Genomic DNA, 25,078 nt, shown 5'->3' with positions numbered 1-25,078 from the left:
AGGCAATATGGAAGAAATGGATGCATTCCTAGAGATGTATAAACTACCAAAACAGAACCAGGGATAAACAGAAAATCTGAACAGAGCCATAACCAGCAAGGAAATGGAAGCAGTAATAAAAAATCTAGCAACAAACAAAAGCCCAGGGCCTATAGATAGCTTCCGAGGGGAATTCTACCAAACATTTAAAGAAAAATTAATAACGATTCTTATGAAGCTCTTTCAAAAAACAGAAATGGAAGAAAAACTTCCAAATTTTTCTGTGGCCAGCATTACTTGATCCCAAAACCAAAGACCCCCACCAAAAAGAATGACAGGCCAATATCCTTGATGAACATGGATGCCAAAATTATCACCAAAATACTAGCCAATGGGACCCAACGGTACATTAAAAGGATTATTCACCACAACCAAGTGGGATTTATTCCTGGGCTGCGAAGTTGGTTCAACCTTCAGAAATCAATCAATGTGATATAATACATAAATAAAAGAAAGGACAAGAACGATATGATCCTCTCAATAGAAAGGATTTTTTCTATTTTCCATAGAAAAAAATGCAGAAAAAGCATTTGACAAAGTATAGCATCTTTCTTGATTGAAACTCTTCACAGTGTAGGGATAGATGGAACATACCTCAGTTTGATAAAAGCCATCTACAAAAAGCCCACAGTGAATATCATTCTCAATGGGGGAAAACTGAGAGCTTTCCCCCTAAGGTCAGGTACACAGCAGGGATGTCCACTATCAACACTGTTATTCAACACAGTACTAGAAGTCCTAGCCTCAGCAAACAGACAACAAAAGAAACAAAAGGCATCAGAATTGGCAAAGAAGTCAAACTTTCACTCTTTGCAGATGACATGATAGTCTCTGGAAAAGCCAAAAGACTCCACCCCAGGGACTCCTGGATGGCTTGGTCAGTTAAGTATCTGCCTTAGATTCAGGTCACGATCCCAGGGTCTTGGGATCAAGTCCTGCAGACTCCACTGCTCCGCAGGGAGACTGCTTCTCCCTCTGCCTTTCCTTCCCCCTGTTTGTCCTCTCTCTCCCTCTCTCCTTGACAAATAAGTCTTTAAAAAAAAGACTTCACCCCAAAACTGCCAGAACTCCTACAGGAATTCAGCAAAGTGGCAGGATATAAAATCAATGTGTAGAAATCAGTTGCATTTCTAGACACTGACAATGAGACAGAAGAAACAGAAATTAAGGAATCGATCCCATTTACAATTACACCAAAAAATGTAAGATACCTAGGAATAACCTAACCAAAGAGCTAAGGATCTATACTCTTAAAGGTATAGAACACTTACAAAAGAAATTGAGGAAGACACAAAGAAATGGAAAAACAATCCATGCTCATGGATTAGACGAACAAATAGTTAAAATGGCTATGCTACCTAGAGCAATCTATGCATTCAATGCAATCTCTATCAAAATACCATCAACATTTTTCACGGAGCTAGAATGAACAATCCTAAAATTTGTATGGAACCAGAAAAGACCCTGGATAGCCAAAGAAACAGTGAAAAAGAAAATTGAAACTGGTGGCATCACAATTATGAACTTCAAGCTCTATTACAAAGCTGTCATCAACACGTCAGTATGGTACTGGCACAAAAACAGACACATAGATCAATGGAACAGAACAGAGAGCCCAGAACTGGACCCTCAACTCTACAGTCAACTAATCTTCGACAAATCAGGAAAGAATGTCCAATGGAAAAAGGATGGTCTCTTCAACAAATGGTGTTGGGAAAACTGGACAGCCACATGCAGAAGGGAACTGGACCATTTCCTTACACGACACACAAAAATAGACTCAAAATGGATGAAAGACCTCAATGTAAAACAGGAATCCAACAAAATCCTAGAGGAGAACACAGGGAGCAACCTCTTCGACCCTGGTCACAGCAACTTCTTGCTAGACATGTCTCCAAATGCAAGGGAAACAAAGGAAAAACGAACTATTGGGACTTTATCAAGATCAAAAGCTTTTGCACAGCAAAGGCAACAGTCAAAAAACAAAAAAAGACAACCTACAGAATGGGAGAAGTTATTTGCAAATGACATATCACATAAAGGGCAAGTATCCAAAATCTATAAAGAATTTATCAAACTCAACATCCAAACAGCAAATAATCCATCAAGAAATGGGCAGAAGACATGAAGACATTTCTGTGAAGAAGACATCCAGATGGCCAGCAGACACATGAAAAAATGCTCAACATCACTCAGCATCAGGGAAATACAAATCAAAATCCCAGTGAGATACCACACCTCACACCAGTCAGAATGGCTAAAATTAACAAGTCAGGAAAGGACAGATGCTAGCAAAGATGCAGAGAAAGGGTAACCCTCCTATATTGTTGGTGGGAATGGGAGGTGGTGCAGTCATTCTGGAAAACAGTGTGGAGATTCCTCAGAAAGTCAAAAATAGAGCTACTTTACGACCCATCAATTGCATTTCTTGGTATTTATCCGAAAGATACAAATGTAGTGATCCAAAAGGGCAACTGCACCCCAATGTTTATAGCACAATGTCCACAATAGCCAAAGACTCTATGTCCAGATGTCCATCAACAGATCAATGGATAAAAACGATGTGGTATATAAAAACAATGGAATATTATGCAGCCATCAAAAAATGAAATCTTACCATTTGCAATGATGTGGATGGAACTAGAGGATATTATGTTAAGGGAAATAAGTCAACCAGAGAAAGAGAATTATCATATGAGCTCACTGATATGTGGAATTTAAGAAACAAAACAGAGGATCACAGGGGAAGAGAGGAAAAATAAGATGAAACCAGAGAGGGAGATATATTATAAGAGACTCTTCATCATAGGAAACAAGCTGAGAGTTGCTGGAGGGGAGGGGGATGGAGGGATGGGGTAACTGGGTGATAGACACTAATGAGGGCATGTGATGTAATGAGCAGTGGGTATTATATGAGACTGATGAATCACAGACCTGGACCTCTGAAACCAGTAATACATTATATGTTAATTTAAAAAAGAATTTAATACATAAAATCCATTTTAAAATTGCTTTTATACACCAAATGAAAAAATTTTTGAACAATATTATTTTTAACACTTTGAAAATATAAAATCCTGGGAATAAATCTATGAAACAAGTCCTAATCAGTGGAAAACTATAAAACCTTATTTAAAATTATAAGACATAAATAAATGCTCATTTACTGGAAGACTCAACATTATAAAGATATCAATCAATTCTTTCCAAACTGATCTTTGGATTCAAAGCAATTTCATATCAAAATCTCAACAAGTTATTTTCTCTTTTCCTTCCTTTTTTTTCAGGGTTGGGGTGTGTGTGTAATTGACAGCTTGAGTCTAAAATTATTTAAAGTTTTTTTTTTTCCTCCAATAATCTCTGTACCCAACATGGGGCTTGAACTCATGATCCCAAGATGAACAATCACATGTTCTTCCAACTAAGCCAGCTGGATGCACCATGAAGGGCAAAGGGTGAAAATGCTTTTTTTTTAAAAAAGCAAGTTGGGATGCCTGGGTGGCTCAGTCGGTTAAGCTGCTGCCTTCAGCTCAGGTCATGATCCCAAGGTCCTGGGATCGAGTCCTGCATCGGGCTCCTTGCAGGCAGGGAGCCTGCTTCTCTCTCCACCTCTGCCTGCTTGTGCACGTGCAGGCTTGCTCTCTCTCTGTCTGACAAATAATAAATAAAATCTTTAAAAAAATTTAAAAAGCAAGTTGAGGGACCCATACTATTAAGATATTATGAGTTATAATAGACCAACAATAATTAGAACAGTGTAGTATTTGTACAGTGACAAACAGACCAGATTATAGAGTCTGGAAGCCACACGTATCTTTAGACACTTGCAATGCGATAGGTAGTACTGTACATCAGTGAGGAAAGGATGGAGTTTTCGATAAAAGGATAACCAGGTATTCATTTGGGAAAAGAGCGAAATTAAATCAATCTGCACCATATAAAAGAAAGGAGGAAAAAAGGAAGGGAAGGAAGAAGGAAGGAAGGAAAGTTTCAGAAGGATTAAAAGCCTAAATGTAAAGTACAAAATTATTACATTTTCAGAAGACAAACTAAGAATACATCATTACAATCTTGGGAAAAGGATTTCTTTACCAAGACCCAATAAATGAAAAGATATGTTTACTTCAAAATTAAAAGCTTTGTTCATTAAAATGCTATAAAAAGAGAATGTAAAAGAGAAAATATCTGTAATATATACAAAACAACAAAGGACTGGAATTCAGAACACACAGAGAATGCCTATGAATCAATAAAAAAAACTCAAACCAACAGAAAAAAGCCCAAATGAACAGGAATTTCACAGAAGAAGAAACATAAATCGTGCACACACACTAGAAAAGATTCAGCCTCCTTGGAAACTAGGGAAATGAAATTAAAATCCCAATACAATACCATTTTATAGACACTAAATTGGCTAAAATCACAAAGTTGGTTAATATCAAGTTGTGGCCAGACTGTGAAATTCTTATTTGCTGTTGGTAGCGATATGAACCAGTACAAATGCTCTGGAAAAGTGGCCGGCAGTCCTGGAATCACACTGGAAGAAGCTCAGGTAGAACACTCTGGAGACTTACATGCACATGCATAAGAGGGAAGTACGAAATTACTTTATAGCAATAATGTCTGTAGTAACAAAAGCCTAAAAATAACCCAAATGCCCATCAATAATAGAATGGATAGAAAACTTGTGATATCTTCATATAACGGAATATTATATCCAGTGAAAGTGAATTATAAACATATGCACTAACTTGGATGAATCTCAAAAATATAATATTGAGGGCGCCTGGGTGGCTCAGTGGGTTAAGCCGCTGCCTTCAGCTCAGGTCATGATCTCAGGGTCCTGGGATCGAGTCCCACATCGGGCTCTCTGCTCAGCGGAGAGCCTGCTTCCCTTCCTCTCTCTCTGCCTGCCTCTCTTGTGATTTCTCTCTATCAAATAAATAAATAAAATCTTTAAAAAATATATATATATAATATTGAACAAAAGAAACCGGTCAGAATATAGGGTGATTCGATTTATGTAACGGCAAGAGATGAAACTAAGTATGATTTGAGTATGACAGTAAATATACAGATGAAAAAATTTGAAAAGAAAAGCAACTTGACCTTTAACACTGAATTTAGGATGATTGCTACCTCTGTGGCGGAAGAAGCAACGATGACCAGGGTGGACCCTACAGTGGCCTCCTGGGACACGGTAACGTTCTGTTTCATAGAGTGGAAGACACAGGAGTACTTAAACGATGCATACATGTTTACATGCAGGTTTCTAAGATTATTATATTTACATTAAAACAGTAAAACATCCACAATGACAAAATAATTGCAGTAAAATTTCAAGGACGCATTCAAATGGCAAGGAGCAAAGGAAAAAGCATGCGGTCATGAAGCCAAAGCATGAGGGCGCTCCTACCTTTAGTAGGTCCAGCAGTGGTGGGAGTGAGAGGGGATGGTCACTGAAAGGTGTATAGACTGCGGGTCAGGTGAGGGTCTGTGGGTTGACAAAGCCATGCATACCTCAATATTTTGAGGAAAGATTCTATGGGAAGGGATACACTGAAGATGTTAGAACAAAATGGGGTGAGAAGAGGGGACAGGAGCTTGAAAGAAATGAGAAGACACATAATTAAGAGTGAAAAGTGGAGGATCATAATAATGAAAAAGGGTATTTCTTAAAGGCAAATGAAAAGGAGAAGATGGGGGAAAGAAAATAATATAAAGCAGAGGGAGGCGGCCGGCTCAAATCAGTGCAATTTTCTCAGTCATCAAAAGGTAGTCATTTTCAGAAAACAACAACAGCAAGACAGAAAGAAAGTAGAAAAGTTCTGGACAAGGGGGAACAGTTTGCTCATTTTCGCTATTCTTACTGCTTTTCTCCGTAACTGAGAATGGAAATCTATACCTTCCAAACGCTCATGTTACAGTGTGTAAATGGGGCAGGAAACATAACATACTAGGGAGGGAAGGACAGAGATAGGAGGAGAAGAATGGGGGAAGGAAGGAGGAGACAGAAACCCAAGGTGACACCGTCACGGGAGGGTCTAACTGTAGATGGCCTCCGTCACCTTCTCTGTGTCAAAGTCCCAGGTAGTGTTCAACATGCAGCCTGGGGTCTACCCTCTTTAAGGGCCAATTTAACTAGAAAAATCTTTCCCAAATCTTTTTTTGGAGAGGTGGTGGGACAGAGGGAGCGGGAGAGAGAGAATCCTAAGAGGGCCCAAGCCCCTCTCAGAGCCCAACACAGGGCTCCATCTCACGACCCTGAGATCATGACCTGAGCTGAAATCAAGAGTGGAATGCTCAATGGACCAAGCCACCAGGCGTGCCAATCTTGGCCAAATCTTAACACCTCTATAGCCTAGTTTTTCTTAAGTCAGGACACTTAATCCTTACTTAAGAGATAACATTAGTATTTTTCAACAGATCAACACGTTAAGGCGAGAATTTAAAACTTACAGTAATATATTTTCGTAGTCTCTTCAGGATACAGCTATGTCTAAAGGAAGTCATACTTTAAAAAGGAAAAAAAAATCTCTTTCTAATGTCAGTAGCCTCGGATTCTTTTGCTAAATGCATGGAAACGGATTTGTTACAGTGGTGCTCAGACCAACAGTCAGAATCACTCACATCACCAAACAGAATTAAATCAGAGTAAAGACATTGGTTATAGAGACTTGAGATTTCTGGAATCCCTGAAAATATTTGTAAATATTCCTGGATTTCAAAGGAAGATCAAAAATGATTAACTCTGAGTGGAGACCTAAACGCTGAATATATAAAAGGGCAAGGTACCCTTTTTTCTTCTCGGATCTGATAAGACCCCACTTGTAAGGAGAGTGTCACAGGCAACTGCTTACCCCCACCCAATTAAGGATGTTGGGGACAAGGGAAAAGCCACTAAAATACTGTGCGCCTGTGCTGAGGCTACTTTGCTTCCAGTAACAGTTGGTATCACTGGCTAATTAAACTGGGAACTTACTCTCATCTACAGCGAACGTGGTCTCCCCTTATAAATCTGATCTGCCCGGAGCTCTACACTCCCTTTACTGTTTTTAATCTATTCCGAGAGTGACTACTTTGGAATACTGATACAGAGATTATCTGGCTATTTTCTAAATGATTAACTTCTTAACCAACAGCTTTGTCCATCTTTACAACTGGAAAGAAATCTCTCCTTCCAAATGAACGGTTTTACCTTTATAGGGACTACCTTTTCAGAAACCTACTGTTACGGCTGTATACGTGATACTTAGGACTGAATCATCTCCCGTGTGCACTGAGACTATTCTTTCCGCTCAGGCGCATTTTCTGCTTTTATATAATTATTTAGGTATAAACAACAACGAAAGAGAACCAAGAATATATTGTGCAGAGGAGAGATCCTCCTGTAAGAATAAATTAAAGAAAAACTCACCAAGTATCTATGTGGCAGACGCTGTTCTAGATGCAAGAGACAGAACAAGAAAGAAGAGAGACAGAAACCATTTCTTCACAGAGCTTACATTTTAGTGTGGGGAAAGAGACAATACAAATGAAAAAATATTGAACATTAGATAATGCAATAAATAAGTGCTAAGAAAAAAATAAAAGAAAAAGGAACAGGGGGTCTGGTGGAGGTGCAGGGTAACAGCCGTGGTTCTAGTTCCATGAAAGGTACACACAGCACGGCAAGGGCAACAGCAGATACTCACACGCTGGGACCGGGACCCAGCAACGGGCCCTTAAGGAAGAAGGGAAAAGGTGATTCCAGGGAAAACTTCTTGGAGGCAACATTTTGATTGAATCTTAAGAGGATGAGATGGAATTAACAGGAACTGGCTATATGAAGAAGGAAAATGCCAAGCATTTCTCTACCAAAAGTAGAGGACATTGTAACGCAAGTTTAACATCCAGGAATCCAAACGAACAATTTTAGACATTCTATTAGGTCCTCGGTTTACAAAGATAAACCAGTCATACTCCCGCACCGAAAGTTGCTCACAGTTCGCTATGGGTGACAGACAAGAACGAAAATAATTATAATGTAAAAGACAAGCACTTTCAAGAAGTTACCTACAAAAAGATGGCAGAAAGTAGAACACAAACAGAATCAAGTACATTCCCTGTCCTCAAACAAAGCAAGGCAGAATATGGTATTTGCTCAAAGAAAGGTAGAAAGTGCTTTGCGAGTTCTAGCATAGTTAAGAAAGGGAGATTAGGATATAAAGGTTGTTTAGGGTTACATAGTGAGGCCTGACCCGCCAAGGTATGAAAGGTGAAAATTACTGGTTCAGATGTAAACACAAGTTGATTACTAGCCACTGCTCATCTTGTTCTCCAAGACATTCTGACCATAATGCAGAGGGAGATACACAAAGACACTACTGGAAAAAAGAGCGCAGAGTTGCTACTTTAAAAGTACATTAAAAATAAATAAATAAAAGTAGCTTATTCAACCCATTAGGATACCTGTTAATGGGGAAAAAAGGGGAAATAACAAGTGTTGGCAGAAACTGGAATCCTTGTACATTGTGGAAATGCAATATGGTTCAGCTACTGTGGAAAAGTGTTTGATGGTTTTTTAAAAAGTTAAACACAGAATTAGTATACGACCCATCCATTCCACTGCTAGGAATACATCCCAAAGTGAAAACAGGTACTCAAAAAAATCCTTGGACATGAATGTGCACAGCAGCACTACTCACAATAGCCAGAAAGTAGATACAATCCAAGTGTCCAAAACAAATCGTACATACGATGTTATGTATACACAACGGAATATTACTCAGCTGTTAAAAGGAAGGAAGTATTAGACATACCACAACATGGATGAACCTCAAAAACGTTCTGCTAGATGAAGGAAGCTGGACACAAAAAAGGTCACACAGCCTATGATTCCATTTATATGAAACATCCAGAACGGGTAAACCTATAGGCACAGGAGCTGAGGAGGAGAGGAAAATGGAGGGCAACTGCTTAATGAGTAAAGGTTTCCTTTTGGGGTGATGGGAACATTTCAGAACCAGACAGAGGCGGTGGCTATATAAAGCGTGACTGCACTAAATGGCACTGAATTGTTCGCCTTAAATGGCTCGTTTTATGCTATACACATTTCACCTCAATAAAACAAAAAAAGAAATCTGCAGCTCAGGACAAATCTGACTGCCCTATGGGTTTTGCCTGCCTCACAGCCTGACTCGCTGCTTACATTATGCCGTAGACCAAGTAATGCCAGGCCACCCCTGGTGGAATCTGTCAGTAAACTTAAGGCAGTCAAAGTGAAATTTGCCAAGAGCTTGAACTTCAGATGCCCTACAAGGAGTAACAACGTCTGCACCTGTTACTGCACTGACGTAACAAGCAAGCAGAAATTCTAAACCAAGTTTACAGAAAGTCATGTAACGATGGGACATAACTAACATAAATAACAGCTAAAAGATCTTCAAGGAAAACTTATGTTCATGTGTCTGTTGTGTGTGGGTGTGTGTAGGTGGTTTCTTCCTTAAAAGTCATCATAAAATGGGAAGAATTTGGGATAACGGAAATCCAGAAAGAAAACCACTTAAAGCTTAGAAAAGTTCTATGTCACCACAAAAGCAAGAAGCACAATCAGAAATGATGCTATAGATCATCTCTACGACGGGTGACTATTAGTATCCACTAAAAATGTCCCCTGCTATCGTACTGTCTAGTCTTCATTTCCTAAATAATGGTGGACATTTTTTAATTGCTTACATATATTACCTTGGAGATGACTGCCCATCAGTGGTGCAAGACAAGAGTTCCATGGTTAGTCTGTTGAATTGTGTTTTGGGGTTTTGTTTTTTTTTTTAAGATTTCCTTTATTTATTTGACAGGCAGAGATTACAAGTAGGCAGAGGGGCAGGCGGGGCAGGGGTGGGAAGCAGGCTTCCCACTGAACAGAGAGCCTGATGCGGGGCTCAATCCCAGGACCCCGGGATCATGACCTGAGCCAAAGGCAGAGGCTTTAACTCACTGAGCCAACCAGGTGCCCGGCCTGTCAAACTGTTAAACGTCTATCTGGATGAAAGGTATTACTGAAATACACCTTTATGCCCTACTGAAGAGAAAGGAATGGCTTATGACTACCAGTTATTCAGACCATGTCTTTTTCAACTAACTTAAGCATGTCACCTACAGGGAATGCTTCGAGGACTAAGAAAACCAGAAATAAAGTCCTTGCTCTAAAGTTATAATACCATGCCAACAGTTTGTTGACAGAAAAATGTACCAAACATTTACTCTGCTCCGTCTTTCTCCTGCCTCCTAACGTGGTCAAGTGTTCCTTACTCATCCTCAACCTTAGAGATGTGAGTTTGCTAAATGGTGCTAGTATCCTGCCTTCTTTTGAAACATAAAGTGCCTGAGAAGCAGCAGTGAAATGTGGGGGCCTCTGGTTTTATCTGATGGCAAGTTCCCAGCTTGAATTATGACCCTTTGCTATCAATCCTTCTTATATTGTTTGTTTATCGGGATGAACCATCTACTCCCAGACTTCATTGCAATTTGTTCCCTGGTTTCATTTTCCCAATAGCACAAGGACATCCCTAATTGCCTCCTTTCCTAGCCCTATCTAGAGGGCTTATAGCCTTCCCTTCTACCTACAAACTTATCAATAGTCGTTATCTGTATGTATCTCTAACTCCTTCACTCTCCAATTTCTGTACCTTAAATGAGGGGAGGGACCTTATTCTATTCTGAGCTACTTCGTCTACCCAACGCTTCGCTCCTCCTTGGGAACTCTGGTTCTGAAGCATCCCTCCTTTTCGTACCCCCTCCTCCTGGCTCCTCTCCTTCACATACAAACACACTCGACTCCCTCTCCTGGTCTTTCCTTCCCTTTAATACAGAATCACTACCATCATCGTCATATTAGAAATAAATACTGTCCATTACGGAGCACTTCCTGGGTCATGTCTACTGGTTTTCAACGTGTACACCACTTTTAAATAATGATTTATTATTATTTGTCTCCCTTTTGACAGCTAAGAAAATTGTCGCACAGAAAGGAGGAAAATGCCCAAAGTAACGACTGGTAAGGGAAGGAACCAGGGATCTGAACCCGGGGGTTTGGCTCCCGGGCCGGAGCTCTAGCCACCGCGGTGTACAGCCGCTCGCGGTTACAAGAGCTGCCGACGCTTATCACCCCCTTCCCCAATCACTCAATTCTCTGTCCGCAGAAATTTCTTTCTCTACCACGTACCTGAAACCATTTACAAGTCCCCTCGTAACCACAAACTGTCACAGATCGAGGTCGCAGTTAAGCTTCCAGGGTCCTGGGCTCGCCGCAGCCGGTGGGCTCGCTGCAGACCCCGGCTGCCCTGCACGCTAACCCCGTGGACGCAGCCTGCTCCGCCGCTCGTCCCCGTGGTTGCTCCGGAGTCAACGAAGCACCGTCCAGGGGCAACTTCTGCGGCACCAGGAAGGTCCGGTGTGCGCACTGCCCAGTACGGCGGCTCCCAGCACGGCGGCGCCCAGCTCCGCGGTTCCCAGCTCGGCGGCTCCCAGCACACGAGGTCCCGGAGCGCCGGCGGCGGCGGACGTCGACTTCCTTCCCACGCTGACGCCGCACGACGCCGCCGCGCGGTCCCGGGTGGGGCGGGCTCCGACTCGGCCCCGCTTCCTCCGCCGGCCCCTCGGAGCCGTGCAGGAGGTCTGCCCTCGGCTCTTCTCCTGGCTCATTCCACTCTTCCCAGTGCCACCTCCCCGCTGCGTCCGTCCGCTCCCGCACAGGCAGCCGCTTTCCAGCTCCCAACGCGGCCCCGTCGCACCTGCAGGCGCCACGTGCCGCCTCCGCGCCGCAGCTTCCGAACCCACTGGATCCGTCATGGGCGCGTCCCCTGCAGCTCGGGCAGCCCCAGCTCAGGGCCTGGCGCTCCATCCACCCGGCCCCGACCCAGATGCAGCCCTCCTGTCAGATCGAGCGCTCCCCTGTCTACTCCCTTCGCGATCTCCTTCTTCCCACGAGTGCGCGGTAAATCTGACCCCCGTGTCCACTGCCACTGCTCCAAGCCAGAGCACCGCGTCCTGGGTCTCACTGAGAGAGCAATGAGTCGAGTTCTTTTGCTTCAAGTGAGATGTAAGGTGTAACATAGCTAAAAAATCCTTTTACACACACACACTCTTAACATGACAGGAAACAAAACTGCCCTCTAAGGGAAAAAGGAGAAAATTATAGAAAATCTCACAATCCATACTTAAAGTGGCCTTTGAGCAACAAATCCTCTTTTATTAATGTTCCAAATTCCTATTGGTAATGAGTAAAATGAAACAGATACTACTTTAAAAATTCTGTATTTGTTACTGGGTTATACTCCTGGCAAAAGGATCACTTACTCCTTCATTCATTAAATTTTAATCTTAATTCAAATGCCACTTAGTATTCTCACAGGTTCAGTAACGATAGCTCCTTGCCTCGTACACCTAAAATCATCCCCCCCCCACCACGCGCACCGGTGGGGCAGGGCCAGGACAAGCTTCTCCATATTCAATGGTCAGAAGCTCTTGGAAGCGTATCTTGTAACTGGTATCTACCAAACCGTACACCAGAGGGAGAACCCCCTTTCCTACATGCATGTGCTTTTTGCTTCTAGACCACCAAGAACACTGAACGCCCGCCTCTGAGCTCCCGAGGCTCTCCAGAAGTGCTCTGGCCAGTCTCACCCACCCAGGGAACTACTCACTATTTAAAACTCCAGTAACTCCAAAAAAAATCAGTACTGGTATTTCCACCCTCAGGCTTATGTAAGAGCACTCTAGCCAGTACAGAACGTAGTCTACACAGTGAAACGTAATTAAGTTTAAAATGATAATGAAAACAGCAGTAAGAATATCAGAAATGGCCCTTGGATAAACATAAGTTCAAAGGGAAAAAAGCTCTTCCGAGTCTGAAATTTGCAATTGCTCTACTGTTTTGTTTTTGTTTTTAAGATTTTATTTATTTATTTGAGAGAGAGAGAGTGAGAGAGCATGAGAGGGGAGGTCAGAGGGAGAAGCAGACTCCCCACGGAGCTGAGAGACTGATGTGGGACTCGATCCCAGGACTCTGGGATCATGACCTGAGCCAAAGGCAGTCACTCAACCAACTGAGCCACCCAGGCACCCCGCTCTACTGTTTTGATGAGAACTTTATGTGAGGCCTGTTCCTCAGTGAATTTCTGATTCTTCTCTGAAAACACTGTATTTTATCTGGAAATGTTTTCCAAAACTAGTGTTGGCTGGTTCAAGACTTCAAGATTCTTCAGTTACTACGACGACTAGCAGGTGTATTCACTGGTGCCCTGGCCCTTTGGGATCCTTTCTCTTTATCTTGGAGATAATGAGGTCTGCTCAAGCTCTCTTACTAATATAATTTGCTAAAATCAGCCACAGCACTAATAAATTTCACAGAACAAATATCCTTGGTTTCTAGAAACTTCTGATAAAATATTTTTGGAATGCAATCACAGACATCTACTGGGTTGCATTAATAAATTTATTTGGTCTTTTCAACTGTGAAAAGATCTTGACATCCTCCTAGGGAGAAAAAATCATCTGAATGAAAAATCATGTGAGTAAGAACAGAATGGGGAGGAGCTTCAGCACTATCATGATTCAGGTGAAAAGAAAAAAGACTTACAGTTAATTGACCCCAAACTCAACGAATCAACAAGTGAGTCAGTTGCTTTGAAACAGGTTTCCTTATTTCAAAACAATTAAATATTACCAGAAAAAAATAACACTTTATATTTTAAAAATTTAAATCTTAACATCATTTCTACCTTAATTATAAAAAATAAGTACAATAAGCCGATGGTAAGTTTTCAAAAATAACAGTAAGCTGAAGGTGACTGTCCGGGTGTACTGACGTCGGCGGAGCCGGTCACCTGACCTGTGAGGACGACAGAACGACAAAAGATCTAGAAATCACAGGGCAAGAGGGAAGACAGGGAAGGGATCAGAGAACTTGAGGACGGATCTCCTTCTCCCATCTTGGCTTACCTGCCTCTTCAGGCCGAGCATACACGCCGCCCCCACTGGCGTTCGGAAATCCCAACCGGCCCTCCAGGTCCAGCTCTACCTTCCACAAAGCCTTCCCTTGCGCTCCCAGACGGAAACGAGCTGCCTCACGCTGAAATCTCACAGACCTCTGCATACTTATGAATCTTCTACGACATTTTCATGATATTTTCTCTGTAAGGTAAGTTTACTGAGAACAAAATCAATATCTGATTGAACTTTAGTGATCATACTTAGTACGGTATCTTGCACATGGAAAACAAGACATAAGGAGCAACATAGCTCAAAGGACAAGAGAACAGCTCTGCTCACTTACAGGTATGTGGGACCTCTGAAAAGGGACCAAACATCTCTGAGCCTCAATTTCCTGATCCATAAAAAGAGAAAAGCAGTGCCTCATATGGTTGTTACAAGGATTAACTGAGACAATCCACACAAAGTGGTTAACACGTTCTAGTAAATACTTAATGATAGCCACTATTAACTATAGTATAAATTATTACTCTACAATAAACTATAACATAACAAATTAGTATTTGAAAATAAATGTCAAGTACATGGAGAAGACTTAAAATATGGCAATGACTTCCCAAAAGAGCTTTCCTTTTTTAAAAGTTAGGGAAAATCATTTCAATCTGTGTTACTCCTAAGGACAGAATTCAGAAAGAATATAGATAACAGAGCCGTACAGCAACAGAAGAAGACGTATCAAAAACTATGATTCCCTGTCAGTGGATGAGCCCAAGCACAGGGGAGGCGACCGTTTGTCAGAAGTACTGATGAAAGAAGTCTGCCCTTTGATTAAAAGTGAGCAAGACTTTAAAACTTATCCAATATTTCTAAGATCAAAAAACCCTGCTTTGGTTGTTCTTACTGATGTTTACAAAATTTTACACAACTTTTTTTTACTCTTCCAAATATTATCTGTAATACAGTGGATCAGAATTTAATTCAGGATAGTGTAGCAGCCAGAACAATGGTCAGAGATGTCTATGTCCCAACCCCCAGAAGCTGTGAATAGTTACTTTTTACAGCAAAAGGATTCTGCAGATCTGATTACGTTAAGAGTCTTGAGATAGGGAGACTGTATGCTTGATATCTGGGTGGACCCAGGGTAATCACAATGGTGCCTATAAGAGGAAGAGGGAGGCAAGGAGAGTCAAAGAAGATGGGATGATGGAAGCAGGAGTCAGACAGAATGACCGCCCTGAAGACACCTCACTTCTGGCTTTGAAGGTAGAGGAAGAGGCCATAAACCAAAGAATGCTGGTGGCCTATGGAAGCTAGAAAAGGGAAGGAAATGGATTTTCCATCGAGGCTCCTGAAGGAATGCAAGCCTTACAACACTCTCATTTTAGAAGTTTTAACCTACAAACCATAAAGATAATAAATCTGTGTGGATTTACCCAGCAATTTCACTACTACTTATTTAGCCCAAAGAACTGAAAACAGTCACTCTAAGACTTGTGCACCAGTGTTCACAGTAGTTGTAACTAAAAGGTGAAAACGACCCAGCTGTCCATCAACGGATGAATGGATAAACAACACGTGGTGTATATATAATACATACACACAATGAAATACTATCCAGTTATACATGCTATAACGTGGATGAGCCTTGAAAATATGCTAAATGAAATAAGTTAGACACAAAAGAAAAAATATTGTGTGATTCCCCTTATATACAGTATCTAGAAGAGGCCAGTTCCTAGAGACAGAACATAGATTGATCAGATGTTACCAAGGGCTGGGAGGAGGAAGAAACGGAGTTACTGCTTCCCCTACAGGCAATATCCTTGGCAGCATCCTTGTCCAAAAAACTGTAAGAACTATCTTTACTCTTCTCTTTTCTAGATGGTCTGCATCAGGCTCTGCGCTCAGTGAGAAGTCAGCTTCGGGTTTCTCCATCTCCTCCCGCCCCCCCCCCCCCTTGCTCACTCTCTTCCTTTAAAATAAACCAATCAATTTGTTTTTAAAGGCTATAGCTGCAGTCATCATACTGCCTGTAATAAACCATATTACAAAGATATAATAATTTAAACAGTATGGTATTGGTATGAAAACAGACACACAGATCAATGGAATAGTACAAAGTCCAGAAATAAACCCATGCAATATAGTCAATTTATGACAAAATATAGAAAGAACTCACACAACTCAATAACGAAAAAACCAATCTGGTAAAAAATGGGCAATTTTCCCAAAGAAGACGTACAGATGGCCAACAGGCACATGAAAAGATACTGAACATCATTAATCATCAGGGAAATGCAAATGTAAACCACAATGAGATATCATCTCACATCCGTCAGAATGGCGACTATCAAAAAGACAAGAAGTAACAAGTACTGGTGAAAATGTGCAGAAAAGGGAACCTTAGTAACTGTCAGTGGAATGTAAAGTGGTACAGCCATAATGGAAAACAGTATGGAGGATCCTGAAAAAACTAAAAATAGAACTACCAGCAATTCTCCTTCTGCGTATTGATCCAAAAAACAAAACAAAAACACAAATTAGAAAAGATACATGCATGTCCGCGTTCACTGTAGCATTATTCGCAATAGCTAAGATATGGAAACAACCCTAGTGTCCACCCATGAGTGCCTGGATAAAGATGCTGCATACGCACACAACGGAATACTACTCGGCCATAACCAAGAGGGGAGTCTCGTCATTTCGGATGGCATGGATGGACCCTGAAGGTATTATGCTGAGTGAAGAACTCAGAGAATGACAAATACCATAGATCTCAGGACATGTGGCATCTAAAAAGTAACACAAACAAAATAAAATTCATAAATGCAGAGAACAGACTGGTGGTTTCCAGAAGGGAAGGGTGACTGGGGATTGGGCAAAAAGGGAAAAGGAGGTCATGAGGTACAAATTTCCGGTCATAGAATAGTAAGTCAGGGATGTAATTACAGCACGATGACTGTATTCAATAATACTGTATTGCATATTACGTAACTTCACAGAGTGATAGGAAAACCAGACTTAGTGGTCATTTTACAGTATATACAAATATTCAACCATTATGTTGTCTACCTGAAACTAATATAGTGTTGTATGTCAATTACATGTCAAGGAAAAAAATACTCAAAGTTCCTCAAAGAAATATCACTATGATATTTTTCTATACCTCCTCTTGAATTACAATAATCTACCCGGAATCTCTTCTTTGTGTATCTGTTTTCTTAACGGACTGCTAACTCTTGAAAGGGAATCTCATCTATTTGCACCAGCATCTTATAATAAACACCACACGCAATATTCTACATATGACAGGCACTTAATGAGTCAACACACTGATAAACCTAAACTACAGATTTTCTGGGAACACACCATCATCAGATGTATTTGCTCAACTTACACAGATCGCTTTGGCAGGAGAAAGGCAAAGAAGAAACATCTCAAACACAATCTTAAATAATTCTCCAGCATTACTCCCTATAAAATGCCACAAACCAAAGTTATTTTTTCTAGAAATATTTAAAATTTTAGTAATCTTCACAAAAGTATTCCAAATCCAAGAAAAGGTGAGACTTGTTTTCTTACAATACTAAGCGTTCTTTCTACTAAACTTTACTTGTCATTCAAGTAGCAGAAACGAAGAATACATATATCCTTTACAATTAAACAATCTGTAGGTCTGTTTTATTTTTAAATAAAAATCAATTTGTAGGCATGTAATTGTCTGAGCAATCTATCTATATCTGATACACTGAGCATTGTAATTTAATGGGCAAACTGGAACTCCAGGTTATTTTTATATTCCTAAACCAACAAACTGACATCAGTGGGAGATGCTAAGAACAGAGTGAGAGGCTCTTAACGGTTCAGAAATTGACCTTCAAGCTTCTAGTTACCTTCAAGTGCATGTAAAGGTCCGAAGCATGGAAGTGATTTGTAATTTTACAAAGGCAACAAATGCTAGGTTTTGGAGACATTAAAAAGTAAAAATCTAATTCATACTGGCCCAGTTCTGAGTCTATCATGCACTGCATATTAAAACAAGTCAAGAAATTCCCAAGACTGCTTTAGCAAGTGCTCCATCTAGAATTTCGCTTATACATAGTTCTGAAAATGGTTTTACCTGAATTCAAGCATGGCTTAAATTTTGTTTTATTTTATTGCAATTCCTGGGAGAAACCATACGCAGGGTGTAAATCCTCATTTTGCCTTTATTTCCTGGCTGGTTTTGTGCCTTGACTTTCTACTCTTGAAAGAGTAATACCTAACTTACAAGGCTGTCATTAAGAACTCGACTTGAAATCAGGTAATGGGTACAGTGCTTAAGATTTTTAAAGACATGTCTTCAGGGGATTATTAAATAAATGTAGGTGCTCAATAAATGGTAGCTATGAAACGCCTATTACTCATAGGGGTTTCTCGAGGACTCTGGGGTAGAGACATTTTCAGTGCTGGCCCAACCATCGGTCTCTCTTCCCTGAAGAATGTACACCTGTCCTCTGAAGTGGCTCCTTGGCCGCAAGTGCCCTGTACACTCCCCCAACATCTTACGGGATCGACCGCCCTGCTTCTCTTTGCAAACAAGTCCCACACCTAAGCTAGTTGGCCAAAACACTGGCAGATGGATCCGTGCTACAAAATGATGCAAGAGAGCGCCCAAACAGAGGACAGAGAAACAACAAAATGAGACTGCAGCAACAGCCCAGACAGAAGAGAAGGCTGCCCTTCTCCCGGCTGCCGGCAGGTCCCGCGGCGGCAGGTCCCGGGGCAGCCTCCCAGGCTGGCCTCGGCGCGCTCTGGGCGCCCCGCTCAGTGCAGCGGGATGTTCCACGGTTCAACTCCCATCAAGAGCCAGGTTCACTTTCGAGATTAAAAGTTTAACAAGCCCCTCCACGTGGAGAACACTTTCGAATGGAAAGATGCGTAGGCAGGAACGGCTATACTGGTTCGACTCATCTGCTTCTAAGTACAAGATGTTGTGGCCGACAGAGGTGAAAACAAAGGCTGCTTGCAGGGGTGACTCCCACTCTACGACCTCCCACAGTCGGGCGGTTTTAAAATGATGGGTCAAAGAGGCAACCCCCTCCGCAAGTGAAAAACCTAGTTTACTTCAGAAGTTGTTACTGTCTGTGTACCCCTGCCCGTAACTCCCTCTAACACAGCTGAGTACTGAAATTCATGCCTCTTCCCCAGAAACCGGGCGGCCCCGGCGCCCTCTCTGGCGGACGATGAGGATGCAACGCGGGATGTCCTCCGAGCGATGTAATGAATGAACAGGACGGCTTGTAGAGACCTTCTACCCTCCACGGATTTGCCTTTCTCTCATGGGGCCTCAGTTTTCTCCTTTACATGATATTAATTTTCTCATGATGAAGGGTTAAATCAAGTATAAATTTTTAAAAATTACCAGATAAAAGAACAGATTAGAAATAGGTGTGTTTTTAACTATCTACTAACACCATCATAACTTCACTTTAGATTGAACGGGGCGGGGGGGGGATAATATTTACTATTTTGATTAACACCAGTAACAAGGGCAACGTTTTACTGAATGGTTACTGTGTGGCTACCAGCACTGTGCTTAACCATCTCCTTCAACACTCACCATGACCTATGAAATACACTCTCTCCATTTTATAGGTGAATGAAGTCTCAAAAGATTGGGGAAATTGCCTGAAGTCCAAAGCCAGTAACGAATCCCTAACTCACACCCAGACTACCCGACCCAAAGGACTTCTCTCAACTGCTTCAGAGTTTCTCTGAAAAACAGCAGCAAAGAGATGAAGCAATCTGCAGGAGAAACTAAATAATCTCTTGTTTTTTAAATTAACATACAATGTATTATTTGCTTCAGGGGTACGGGTCTGTGAATCATCAGGCTTACACACTTCACAGCACTCACCATAGCACAGACCCTCCCTGGCGTCCATCACCCAGACACCCCATCCCTACCCACCACCCCCCAGCAACCCTCAGTTCGTTTCCTGAGACTGAGTCTCTTGTGGTTTGTCTCCCTCTCTGGTTTCATCTTGCTTCATTTTCCCCTCCCTTCCCCTATGATCCTGTATCTTGTTTCCCAGATTCCTCATTGCAGTGAGATCATATGATAATTGTCTTTCTCTGACCGACTTACTTTGCTTAGCATAACACCCTCGAGTTCCATCCATGTCGCTGCAAATGGCAAGATTTCGCTTCTTTTGATGGCTGCATAGTTTCCCATCACACACACACACACACACACACACACACACACACACACACTCTCTCTCTCTCTCTCTCTCTCTCTCTCTCTCTCATCTCCTTTATCCATTCATCTCTTGATGTTCTTCTAGGCTCTTTCCGAGTTTGGCTGTTGTGGACATTGCTGCTATAAACATTCGGGTGCATGTGCCCCTGCGGATCACTACGTTTGTATTTTTTGGGGAAATAACCAAAACTAAATAATCTTAAGCAAATACAATACCAGTTCCCGCAAGCACTAAATTTACATTTGACAACTCAACACTCCAATTGCTCTTCACTTGCCAAACAGAAGTCCCAGTTAAACGGAAAGTTCTTCTGGTAAGTCCATCAGATCTAGTTAAAAAGCTGGATCTGGGGTCATCTCTTACCTGTGTTGCTGTCGCCACTCTCCATAGATGGTTTACTGGCTTCTGACGGATTGTTCATTCTTGAGTCTGCAATGAATGAGAGGTGAATGAGGTTTTTTAAAAATTGGGGATGTGGTTAGGAACGCAAAATTGTGGCAAAGGAAAGGTTTAAGAATATTGACTGTTATATTCATTCATGTTCAAAAACATGAAATGTAACTAATGTTACATCACAACATGATTTTTGATGTTTTGTGTAACTAACGTCACATTAATGTTCAAACACATCAAAGAATCTTGACTAATGTTACATTAATTAATGTTCAAAAACAGATAGTGTCAATACTAAAACATTGGAAATTGTAATAAAAGTTTTATCTGAAAGAAATTCAGTATTCCTTTAACCCTGAAGTGATCCACAAATAAACTCTCTTTCCAAAGAATTTTAACTTTCTCCTAACAAAGATAACTGAAATCTAACCAGAAAAAAATTATACTGGAGTCTAACATGTACATGTAACAAATAAAATACGAAGCATAAAATACTTCAAAGAAACAAACTTGGGCCAGCACCTTGCAGAGTAAAACATGTTACTCTCAAAGAAAGCTTCTTTTTCTCATAAGCCTTCGCATTTGTTAGTTACAACCAAAACAATTCACCAGTACTCTTCCTAAAAGACTGTACAGTAACTCAACCTAACAGAAAAAGAAAGCATGTCTAAGAAAAAAATCTCCTTATTTACTCCCTACACAAACTATGCGTCAAAGTGAGAATGTCAAATTCATACCCAACCATAAACCAGTCCAAGAAGGTGCACCACAAGGCATGACAGATGTATCTAATAATTTCAAAACTGAACCACAACCACACCCACCTAAAAACACTACGTGATATCCCATATGAACCTCCTGACCTGGGTTTATCTCCTTAAGGGTTATCTCTTTAATGAAGGCTTTCATAGTAAAAAGTTTTCATCAAGCAATATCAGGTATCCCAGGAGACATACAAGAGACAAGAACAAGTCTGTTTTTCTCTGAAGTTTCTTTTTAACAGGGTAAAACCTAAATATACATTTAATACATATCTTACTGTATTTCTATCAACCCAAACTTAGCATATCTGTAATCGAGTTTACTATCAACCAAGTTCCCCCTTTTCCTCTACTGAGTTAAGAACCATTTAACTATAATTATTAGTGTAGAATAAGTAAACTACATATATTTTATTTTTTCACTCGAGGGTACATTTTGTCCTCCACTTTAATGTTTAACTAGGAAACCAAAACCGTCATCAGAAGTCCCAACCATGCTGGCCATAGTGCTTTATCCAAATGCCCACGGGATGAGAGAGAATCAAGAGTCCTCCTCATAAAGTTCATTTCCAACCTGGACGCTGTGTGACAGCGTTTCTAACACAGGTTTTGAAACAGATGCTTGTCTTACGGTCTTAAGCAGTTTTATCACATCTTTAGTTTGTTCTTCAGATGTTCGAAGGATTCAAGTTCGTTTTTTCTGTGGTCATAAAGAAGAGTAGTTCTACAACTTCCTTGCATCTACTGCACAGAAAAATTTAAATGTCACTGAAAGCATACTAAGGTTTGAAAGGAACAGGTGTACAACTTAGTGAAAACCAGCTTTCTGAATGACTTAACCAAAATCTTACGGAAGTCCACAAAGATCACAACAAATGTTAATATACCATTAAACATACGTTCTGCTCAATGCTTCCTTTAGAATGGTAAAAGAAAGTGGGAGAAGTATGAACCAGTTAATATTCATCAAAAGGGTAACGTATCTTTTATACAAAGAAGTAGGAATAATTCTTAACAAGTCATGAGCCTGTGCTTGGGAAACCCATACCCTAATTTCCACACATCTAAATTAAAAATCATGTCACAGGTACTGTGTGACTCTTCTACACATTTTCTATTGAATTGTCGAGCTTTAGAGACATTGAACAAAATTACTTCACACATACATACACATGTAAATAAAACAAAATTCGGACTAACTGTACAACAATGTGCAAACTGTTCAAATGACAGTTACTGTTCGTTACAAATAACAGAGATACAATTTCCAATTCTAAAATATAATGCTAAAAATATTTCAAAAGGTATTTTTCTGTTCTTTCTTAAGTTCCCAACAGAGTAGATGTAAAAGAGTCAATACAAGTAAGTTCTCTCTTGATATTTGAAGTTTGTTTTTTCTTTCTTTCTCTCTCTGGGCACACTGAGCTGTGTATGAGTCTAACACACAGTCTACAAACTGTTCTCAGATGGAACTCTTGACATCAGTTTGTTGTTTTAATTGTGGTTTTTATTGTGCTACACAAATATTACTACTATCTTGAGTTTAGGTCATTCCTTCTGCCTAACAATGTAAACATTTTCAGAACTATCATTTAATTTTATCCTTAGCAACTGTGAAGGAGATGGGGGTGGGGGGGGGTTAAGCTTCAAATTTTCAAGCACGAAAAATGACGCACAGGAAAAAAAAAAAATCACTTGCAAAGGTTTTCAACCTAAAGTACCTACATCCTGGGAGTTTATAGCATCTGACTCTCCAGGTGACCAGAGTAACCAAAGGAGGTTTCAAGAATTTTGCATACAAACAGACAAATCTCAACACAAAATAGAGCCACCAGGAGTCACAGTGCGTCTGAATCTATTTTAAATCTCAGTTACCAAGACAGTTTATATAATCAAGCGTCACACCCCCTCTCCTAACAGGTTTGTTGTTCTACAGAGAGAACTCTCAATATAGGCTTTCCAGCACTTAAAATTGTTTTCCGAAGAACAGAAATTGATTTTTTTAATAAAAAAGGCTAATATTGGCCAAAATTTGAAAAGTTGGTAGTTTCTCAAAGCTGGACACTGATCAACGAACAGTCCTATGGCAGGAACCGCTGCGATGGCCCTCTGCGTCAGTATTCATGGGAGCCATTCTGCACTGCGGCTCCGCCTTATTTTTCACTGTCCATTTTTGGTTTTTATATAAGACACTGACATTAGGTATGCAAAACATTTTTATTAATATGTACACATTTTTTAGGTACACTTTATAACATTGTTTCAGATTTAGAGTGTTTTTTAGAACTACATGAAATGTTCCCAATAGATATTTCCAAAAAGCAAAAATGTACTCTGTTTAAGGTGAATTCCAAATCTACACTATTTACTGAAAATGTCCTCTGAACCAGAAGAGCTGGTGGTAGGGAGGGACCTACTGCAAATTCAAGTATGCTCGTGCCTTGCAAACGCTTTCCTACTTCTCTGCTCAATCCACCTCTCCCCTCCCTCCCCGAGCGGGCTGCATATGCGATTAAGCATTTATGCATAGTCAACCCCGCACACGCCATTTCCATACTAAGGCTTGTAAGAAAGAACTGTGCCGGTACCCACCTAGAACACAGTCACCGCAGTCCAGCATTGCTGTGAGCTCGCCTAGAGTTCGGGCAGTCCGGAGCAAGGAAGAAACAGGTAGCAGTTTGGGGTGGGGGGACGAAGGTACTACTATTTCTAACAAATCTACACTATGTTCTTAAGAGAACAAGGGTGGGAGGTGGAAAGTGGATTAGGGGCGAGGCAAAATACAACTTCAGTTACACCATAGCAATCTCCAACTGAATAAGGAAACTTCAGTTGCTCAGAGGAGTTTTAGTCTCTCCTACCAGCTAGGACTGACATTGTCAAGGCAACTGAAGCATGAAAAGTTCCCCTTTTTGTAATAAAATAGAAACAAAGATTGCAGCTGGCAGTTTCCATAATGAAGCTTAATCAGTATGCGTGTGATTAGGGCCTTATGCAAATCTCTCCTCGTTAGCACAGCAGCCAGCACTTTGAAGTCCACGAACAATTCATTTACAGAACACACTGAAAGCACTCCCTGCATAATTTAAATCATTGCATAAATATTTATCAGCCCATTTGCATATTAATTGGCAGTGCATGAAGGGAAAAATTATCTCCTGAGTGCCAGCATAATAATTAGGAGGATAAAATGAGATTTCTTCCAATGGCCTGGCTCCTCGGACCTAACTTGAGATAGTACCGGGGGAGAAGGGAGAGACAGGAGACTGAGTTCTGTTAAAAGAGCACTGAAATGACACGTACAAATTAGAAACAACTCTGCAGACTTAAGCACCTTTCATCTTATTCCTGCTGGCAACAATGACTTCAGTAATAAGAGGATTTGCAAAAAGCTTTCTACACAATCCAAATAATCCCAAGGAAACAATTAGCCAGGTAGAAGCAGAACGCAGGGCTGTCAAGATGGTGCCTACTGACAGGGGATTTTCCAAATATTAACGGGCACTGTCTGGGGAAAGTCCTGCTTTAAAACAAGGCAACAATATAAACCCAGAAGTCGTGCAAGAGCTGTAAAATTATTTTCAAGAGTATGGAAATTCATCATCTGTAAATCTTTTCAGACGACTAAATTAACAGACCAGATTAGCCGAATGCCTCATATCCTGC

General features: G+C 40.8%; 1 protein-coding gene across 8 annotated transcripts in view; it reads right to left on the bottom strand.

Annotated features, from left to right (window-relative positions):
- Positions 1 to 25,078, bottom strand: part of POU2F1 (POU class 2 homeobox 1) — a 179,583-nt gene that overhangs the window by 57,514 nt on the left and 96,991 nt on the right. For 5 of the 8 annotated variants that reach the window (XM_045982521.1, XM_045982517.1, XM_045982518.1 and 2 more), the window contains one exon: positions 20,622 to 20,687. In XM_045982521.1, the coding sequence (XP_045838477.1) occupies positions 20,622 to 20,679 (58 nt within the window). In that variant the 5' untranslated portion in view covers positions 20,680 to 20,687. Of the gene's footprint in view, positions 1 to 20,621; positions 20,688 to 21,986; positions 22,054 to 24,004; positions 24,109 to 25,078 lie in introns of those variants that run through there. The other 3 variants (XM_045982519.1, XM_045982520.1, XM_045982523.1) reach the window with 2 other exon arrangements.

Source organism: Meles meles, chromosome 17, assembly GCF_922984935.1.
Source record: "Meles meles chromosome 17, mMelMel3.1 paternal haplotype, whole genome shotgun sequence".
Lineage (NCBI taxonomy): Eukaryota > Metazoa > Chordata > Mammalia > Carnivora > Mustelidae > Meles > Meles meles.
Note: the sequence above shows the minus strand (reverse complement) of the source record. Positions and strands in the feature narration are given on the sequence as shown.